Source organism: Corapipo altera, unplaced genomic scaffold (assembly GCF_003945725.1).
Source record: "Corapipo altera isolate COAL_440 unplaced genomic scaffold, ASM394572v1 60987, whole genome shotgun sequence".
Taxonomy (NCBI): domain Eukaryota; kingdom Metazoa; phylum Chordata; class Aves; order Passeriformes; family Pipridae; genus Corapipo; species Corapipo altera.
Window position 1 is genome coordinate 36,482 of NW_020885184.1, and position 8,401 is coordinate 44,882.

Here is an 8,401-nt window from a genome sequence, read left to right on the forward strand (position 1 = left end):
GCATGCGCTTACAGCAATTTGAATTTCTATTTCTAGGGCAGTGTCTCAGGGAAACCTACATTTGTTCTTTAGAGAATTTTAGGATTCTGAAAGAACCATCATAGAACAAGTACGAAAACACAGGATTTGGCAGTGCCCAAGTTTGTATTAAGAAAAAACATGTAATACACTGAATCAAAGTTTACGTTCATAAATGTAAGGACATTGCTTAGGGGGGAAAAAAAACATTTTGCCTAAAAGGTATAAAAGAGCTGTAAGCGGCACATGTTTGACAGGATCATAGTTGTTTACCTGGTACACACATATGAGCTTGTCAAGAAGAAAAAATTATGATCTCAATTGCTTCTTGTCTCTAAGCTTTCCTGTTGTTTGCTGATACAACTTCTTAAGTCCTGTACTTTACTAGATATTTGATTAGCACTAGTGCATGTGTTTAAAAAAAATTCTGTTAGTACTGGAAGGTTCCCCTTTATCTAGTTCTGTCTATTAACAATTCAGAATTACATGCTTGATTATGTATACAATGACCACAGTTCTACAAAATCTCCCTGTAAAACTGGTGTTTGTCACTTACAGTGTAAGGTTATTGATGCTGCTTTTTTCTATTTTGTTACAGATGTTTGCCAATACAGAAAGGTATATCCTTTCAGTGGAGGTTCTCCGCTGATCCAGCCATCAGCTTATGACTTCCACTTCAGCTGGAATCAAGTTCCTTATGCTGTTGGTAAGAAAATATCTCTTTTTACTAGATGGTTGTTTTTCATTACAATTTTAGCTTGCACTTGGTTCTTAGTGGAATTACCGTGTTCTAGGAACACTTCATTACTTTGTTACATTCATGATGCCACTTGAGCTTAGTTTCTGCATATGATTAAATTTAGAAAGTGTAGTCTTGGTGCCATGTTCTTCCTTTGCTGAACTCTTTCTTCTGTTTTTCATTTTACATTCACTCTACATTCTGCCAGGCATGGAGAGTGAAGTTTTCTTCAGGCTTGATGTAGCTCCATGTCCATCCAGTTAGACAAACTTTTCATGGGAATGGGAGATGCCAGAAGAGATCAAGAACAGTTTTCATGGAGCATCCAAAAAACTTTCACATTAAAGAATTTCACCATTTTTCCTTACCAAATAACTTTTCTTTCATTGCAGTCTGTGCTTTCCCTTATATCCTTGCTTTCACTACTGATTCCATTGAGATCCGATTAGTGGTGAATGGGAACTTAGTCCACACAGCAGTTGTACCTGAGCTTCAACTTGTAGCATCAAGGGTAAGACACAGTAAAATCATGTTTGACTATTTCTGTGATATAATTAGGATCTAATTCACATAAAAGTTGCTGCAGCTAAAAACCTAACAAGCCAAAACTGAAATATGTGCTATTTGATCTGTGTTGACTGTTCATGTTTGCTTTTAGTTTATATCAAGTACAAAGAGAATCAGGATTGATCATGCTGCCCTTTATTGGTTGCGGTAATACAGTTCTAAGATACTTGGCTGTTTATGGGGCAAATGCTCTACTCAACATCACAGATGTTCCCTCCACTTACAGTGATAACCTTTCTGTGACCAACCCTTGTTGACCAAGCAGCAATACAGTAATAGTGACAGTAGAACATAGTGGACAAACTCTTACTTGGAAGATGGTTAAGAAAGTCTCACTGTACTAATGATGAGTTATTTGTCATTTCAGTCAGACATTTATTTTAAAGCAACTGCTGCAGTAAGTGGATCATCAGACAGCAACTCTAAGGAAATGAGTTCAAAGAGTTCTCCTCAAACACCGACAGCTTACGAAAAGCCAGAATGTCCTCTTTCTTCTCTAGAAGGTAATGTGGCAGCTTGAGTAATGGTCTCTAATAATTCCAATAGCTATCACATCTCAGTGAAACTGATCTTTAGTAAAGATGGTAAAAGATCTTGAGTAATAAGATCTTGAGATCTTATTTATATTGAAAGATCTCCAGAGCAAGAAGGATCTTTGTCATTTGGGTTAAAAAGCACCCAGCTCAACAAGTATAACTTTTCTTTATGACTTTTCATTTGGAAGTGTTAAGAAGCGATTCTGTTGTGAAAATATAACATTCTTATTTCTTTCTGTATTTCAGGTGAAAGTCCATGCAGAAACCTGTACAAAATTCCTCTCAGCAATCTGGTTGGGCGAAGCATTGAACGACCTCTGAAGTCACCTTTGGTTCCCAAGGTCATCGCTACTACAACATCCAGTGGCATTGCCTCACTTCCAGCTACACACTCACTGTCCTTATCTCGTATGGAAATTAAAGAAATTGCAAGCAGAACACGTAAAGAATTGCTAGGTAAACTCTCCTCATTCTTCAGTGTACATATCAGTTGCCAATTACATGCTTTCTAATCTTTGGGCCATCACAGTTAGATTTGTAACATGCAGCTAGTATTCATAAATTATTAAAATAAACAACAAAATGAAACTGTGAGGAAACATTATTTGCAAATAGTACAGCCATTGTCTGATCATGTATAAGATGACCATATTCTAAGCCAGATAGAGATGATTAATAATGGAAACTGCAACAGATACCTTAACATTTTCATGAATGCTTTATTTTCTGTTGAGAGTATTAAGTCTTTTATTCCTTTATTGAGGCCTTTTGGATGAGCCTATACCCAAGACAGAAAGCGCACAGAAGCACAAAAAGGTTCCTCGAAGACAGTCAGACCCCAAGCAGGGAGCAATAAGATCGACTAGTAGTGACAGGTAAATATACTGGCTTTAGAAAAGAGACTGAGTTAGACTGTAAATATGTTCAGAATTGATTGCTCATGCTTATTATCAGTTGGCTGGGGCTGACTGAGACCTTTGTATACTCATATGCATTTCATGCTAATGTGTTTGCTAGAGTATCTTAATACTGTAAGTACTGATCCGATTATACTTTTTGCTTAAGACACATTGATGAGCAAAACAAGACTAAATGGGATTTTGTGGGGGCCTGCTGCAATTGAGCCTGTAATTAAGATTTGGACTACTGAGTCTGCACTCTGCAGACTCTCTTGCTTTTTCCTTCATATGCTCTTGTGTTGCTATTTCCAGAATATATTTTGTGAAGAAACACCATAGCATTTGTCTATTCAGCACTGACCCCACTGCCATTCTCTTGTTTTCACTGTTTTCATAAGCTGTGTTTGTGTAGAATACTGGCAGAATTCAGCCAAGATACGGGAGGCTGAAATTAACCGAACAAACAAAAATCTGCTGCAGTGTAAAACCATGTTCGGTTTAGTTCTCTATTTGAAAGTTTGTTGGATGAGGGGCTTCATTAATACTACCTTTTGATTATTTTCAGTAGAGTAAAACAGGAGGAAACTCAGTTGCAGTGGTCTGTATATGTCTTTAGGATAACTTGATTGAGTCTAGAAATAGCCATTGTTCCTTCTTGCCTCAAACTGTGTATTTTTTTTAGTAACTTTTGTCTTCGCCTTTGCAGGATAATCTCAAGCTCTTTCGAAAGCTATTCTGAAACACGTCATCTTTCCACTAGTTCAGATCCTGATACTTTAGCACACAGGGAGGGGAGCTCACCATCTAGCTATCCATTTCAGCTGATTTCTTTATATGATGAAGACATCATTGACTTGAAATGAAGACAGTCATAAAACCTTTGTTCCTTACTTCACATTTTCTTACAACTCCGTGAGCTCTATGGGAATGTCACAAACACTGCTTCTGGTGGTAAAATGTGACTGGAAGTACTGGTGATAAATCTTTATAGAACCCATGTTGTTCTGGCTAGCACAGCCTGATTTGGTGATGCTTATATCTTTGACATAGGTATGTTTTCTCAGTTAACGAACCATTACTTTTTGTGGCATTCTAACAAGTAGGTAATCAATGATAGATTTAGGCTGAAACTGAAGTAAACGAGAACTATTACTTGTTCTGAGCTTCTTATACTTTGAAGTACCTGAATGACATGCAGCAAAGTTAATTACTGTTGTGTCTATCATGAGTTGTTTTACAACAGTGTATGCCATATAAGAAGAGGAATTTTATAATATAAATCAGTGCTTTTGGTTTTTCAGTCTTAAACAAAACAACAACAAAAAAAAGAGGCTTGCAGGCAAGGTCATTTCAAACAATGCAGTCAGTCTTTGAAATGATGCAGCTCTGGTATGTTCACTGAATAATCAGGTAAGATATGAAGATACTGCTTTCTTTGCTTTGGCTTGTCCAGGCACATTGTTTAGAGAAACTTGAAAACTGTTTTGGCATTAAGAATCCTTGAGCAGAGAAACTTTTTATAGAAAGCACAAGCTTTCAAAATATTTCTTAAGAATTGGAAGTAAAAAACCCCTAAAAAACCCACAAACAAACAAGCAAAAAAACCCCAAATCAAAACCCCAATCCATCTACTGGAAAACTTTTATTGTAGTGCATCTCTAGATTTTTCCATTATAGGCAGAAGAGCCAACCCTGATTGTTTTGACTACACAGAGATTCCTGTGCAGGCATCAGCGTTAACTGATGTCTGCACTAGCACCAACAGTGTAAGTCATTGTTCCAGACAGTTGTATTTTTCTAACTGGATGGAAACTGAAATTTCGCTGATAATAAGCTAGTTTTCTATGATGAAATAGTCATCTTGGCTCTTATGTTTTATATTGGTTTTATATTGAAAAGTTGATTTCTTTTTTTTTTTAACCCTTTCCTCTAGAACCCCTTTGCAAGGAGTTTGTTTTGTTTGGTTTTGGTTTTTTTCATGAAAGCATGATGCTTCCGACCTTTTTATATATGAAGTTTTTAGCTTTATTAGCAAGTATTTCTTGTTATTTATGTAGAAATACTCCCGTATCCTTGATTTTATTTCACAGTACCATTCACATGTCATGATTTCACTTTCTGTTCAAGTCTGGTCATCTGGAGATGGGTGCCTTTTTCTGCCGTCTGTCTGAATGTAAAACTGCTTTTGCAAATTGCTTTTTTCTCAGTTTATTGTATATAATGGCTGAATTGCTCCACCTAAGAAAATATCTAAGGCCTTATCTGGAAGCATCATTTCTTACTCTCAACTGGAGTGGCTAATCAAGAGAAGAAGCAATATTTTCAACAGTAATTAGTCTAGGAGCAAAAGGCTATTATTACTTTAGTGGGTTTTGCACTCATAGATATGTGGGGTGAGCCTTAATAAGCATCTAAAAGGAAGTACCAGAGCAAAGTCTTTGCAAGAGCTTGTAATTCTTTTTTGAGAATGTTATTTCCAGAGACCGTGTTAATTTACCCTATCCTTATTTATGCGGGCAGCTAAGGTTTAAAAAATCAATCTGAAAGTATCACGTGGTGCTTATTCTCCTGGAAGCTGTAAACACTTCATTCTGTAGTGAATCCACTTCCAGGGACACTGCTAGCACTTAAGTATTTTTAGAAAGCAAAAGAACCATGTTTTCCCAATAAAATTTCTCAACATAGTATTTAATTTCTGTTGTGTGGGTGTTTTTGAAGAATATACCAGTGTGTTGCAAAACTGGGACTTTAGTTAAAATATAATTTTAACTGGAAACTTTGCTTTGCCCTGTTAGGATATCAGATTTTAAATACATTGCAGATGTTCATCTGTGCTTTTATAGCATGATTTAAAATTATTACCATGGTTCAATAGCAGTTGAAGCGATATATGGAGATTTTAAAACTTGTTGTGAAGAACCTGAACAAATACATATTTAGGTATCCTGAAAGACTAGCCTTAGAGGTGGAGCACTAGAGAGATCAAGAAAAATGAGAAGAGCTTGACAGAAAGCTTTACTCCTGCCTATGATGGTAGTCACAGGTGTGGCACTTGTGAATTCTAGATATAACTATAGAAGAAAGGGCCATAAAGCAAGAGTTATTTTCTTTAACCAGAAGTACAGCAGTAGCTCTAAAGTATTACTTCAAATAAGGAGAGAGTGGGAGAGAGAGAGAGAGAGAGAGAGAGTGTGTGTGTGTGTGTGTGTGTGTGTGTGTGTGTGTGAGAGAAAGATCCTTTGAATGTCTGCCTGTAATCAAAGCATTGATGACATCTAGCCAATGAACTGTAAGAGTACAGATATTTGATTGCTTAAGCTAGACAAAACCAGATCAGACTTGTACTTATCTGGAACAGGATGTTGGTATCATTTGAAGAGGGCAGCCCAGCAACTGCATCCCCTCCTACCTCCCACCTGAATTTTATTCTATAGCTTGATTTGATGGGTCAGGTAGAAGCTGTTACTCAGGTCACAGTGAGAACTGCCAGACCTAGCAGACTGTTACTCATATAGGACAGGAAGTATCTGAACCCTGGAATAAAAATTACGTATCTTCATTCTTAATGTGTCCAGTAAGTGCCTTGACAAGGCTTCCACTTATTGAGTTTTTGCTTCTGTAATTAATCAGTGCATCTTATAGGGATAATATCAGACCTAGCAAAAGAAGTAGGGAGGGATGATGCAACTTCTAGTTTATGTGACACCTAGAGATGGTATTTGAGGCTTTAGGGTCATGTAAGTGTAGTTTACTACCTACTTACTGTATGAGAGCAGCAGAGTATAGGTAGAAGGCAGAGAACATGGTAATAATATTCCAGTTTCATTTGACATGAGCCACAAGAACCAAATTCTGTATCTCATTTATTGTGTCAAAAGACAAAATATCAACACAAGAATGTGAAATTGCTGGCCTAGCAGGACAAATATCTACTGTACAAGGACATGGTTTCTGTGTGTTCTTAATAGTCTCATCCGACTACCATGAATTCTGTGCTTCTTAGTGTGATGAGTTGGTATTCTCTGAACTAGCTTCTAGTCACTATTTCTCTCAAAATATTGTCTTAGATCCCTACCATTCAGACTGCTAATCAAAATCAAGAGGCAGTTGGTGGTATTGATATATAAGCTCTTGTGCATCATTTATGAAGGGCAAGGTTTTTATACATCTGTGGAACCTCTCCTACTTCAGACTGGTGTAAGAGGACAAGGCTTGTTAGAAGGCTGCTGGGATGGGCAACTATACTATCTTTCACTCCAGCATTTAGAGCCATGTTGTTTCCCTTCTGCTTTTCCAGCATGTGCATGCATATACTCATTAAAACTTAAGAAGTAATCCTGGGCACAAATTGTAGCCATGTGTACCCTAAGCACAACCCTTCCTACATTCACATCTTACGTTAAAGCTGCCTGTAGGCTGCATTCTTGATGTTGGCTGACCATCTCATGGTTGGGAGAAAAGATAATCTTTGAATCTACAACGGTGTGAGATGGGTGTTGTTCTAATAGGAAAACTGAAAAATCTTGCTACAGATGGATGGAAGACATTGTTTCCATGATGGAAGAATTGTTACCAGGTTGAACACTTTCTGTCAAGCTAAGGTTAACTGAAGGCCCGTTCAGGACTCTTGGCTAAGTTTCTGCAAGAAATATTTTCTATCCCAATGTGCTGGATTTGTTGGCAGCAGCAGGGCTCTTAACCCCTTTTTGATAATGGTATTGTCACCACTTCAGCACTGTGCCTTAGGGGGACTAAATTACAGGAATGTCATTTACTTTGGTGCAAGCATTAGACTGTTCAGGCAGTTAATTTAGAATGTACTTGTGCCTTGGCACCAGCATGGGTAACAATGCATGGAACCACAGAATAGTTGAGGTTAGAAGGGACCATTGCATATCATGTAGTCCAGTACCCAACCCCATGAACCTCCATTCAAAAATATTTTCAAAATGGGTATGCAGCACTTTGAGCTACTCATCATCTTTGTCCTGCATTTGAATCACAGCATGCATATAAACCATCCAGCTTTGAAGTGTGACTCAAGAACCCCAAGACACGTGAGCTAAGTTAATTCTTTCACACACACAATATGCAGCCCTTAAGCCTGAGGCTTTGATGGGCCCTTTCCAAGGTCCCTAAAGCCCAGTTTGGGCTTTAGAAACTGTTGCAGACTAATGGTCATTTTTGTCCAGTTCTTTCTTCTAGTGTCAATGCAGTACACATAAATCTTAAAAGTGTTTGAAAGTAACAAAACACTTCCTTCTAATAAGAAACAAAGACCCACATGCAATTTGAAAGGTCTGTAGCTGTTCATGGTAGCAAGAGATCATGCAGTGAATGGATACATGCATACATTCTTTCCGGGCTGGCAAGGAAAATGTAGGGCCTGTTGTAGTTACAGTCCTTCCCTTGTCTGGGGCTCAGGTGGGGTTCTTCTGGTTTGTTTTGGTTGGTTTGGTTTCTTGGGGTTGAGTGTGTTTGGTGTGGGTTTTTTTGGTTGGTTGGTTGGTTGGTTGGTTTTGTTGTGGTTTTGTTTTGGGTTTTTTGTTTGTTTTGGGTTTTTGTTTGTTTTGGGTTTTTGTTTGTTTTGGGTTTTTGTTTGTTTTGGGTTTTTGTTTGTTTTGGGTTTTTGTTTGTTTTGG

At 37.7% G+C, this 8,401-nt stretch overlaps 1 protein-coding gene across 3 annotated transcripts in view; it reads left to right on the top strand.

The window, feature by feature from the left end:
* GARNL3 (GTPase activating Rap/RanGAP domain like 3) overlaps window positions 1-5,451 on the top strand; it is a 39,097-nt gene extending 33,646 nt beyond the window's left edge. For 2 of the 3 annotated variants that reach the window (XM_027631194.1, XM_027631196.1), the window contains exons 24-29: window positions 617-724; window positions 1,150-1,268; window positions 1,692-1,827; window positions 2,107-2,316; window positions 2,624-2,735; window positions 3,466-5,451. In XM_027631194.1, the coding sequence (XP_027486995.1) occupies window positions 617-724; window positions 1,150-1,268; window positions 1,692-1,827; window positions 2,107-2,316; window positions 2,624-2,735; window positions 3,466-3,622 (842 nt within the window). In that variant the 3' untranslated portion in view covers window positions 3,623-5,451. The remainder of the gene's footprint in view (window positions 1-616; window positions 725-1,149; window positions 1,269-1,691; window positions 1,828-2,106; window positions 2,317-2,623; window positions 2,736-3,465) is intronic. The other variant, XM_027631197.1, reaches the window with a different exon arrangement.
* Window positions 5,452-8,401: the final 2,950 nt, after the last annotated feature.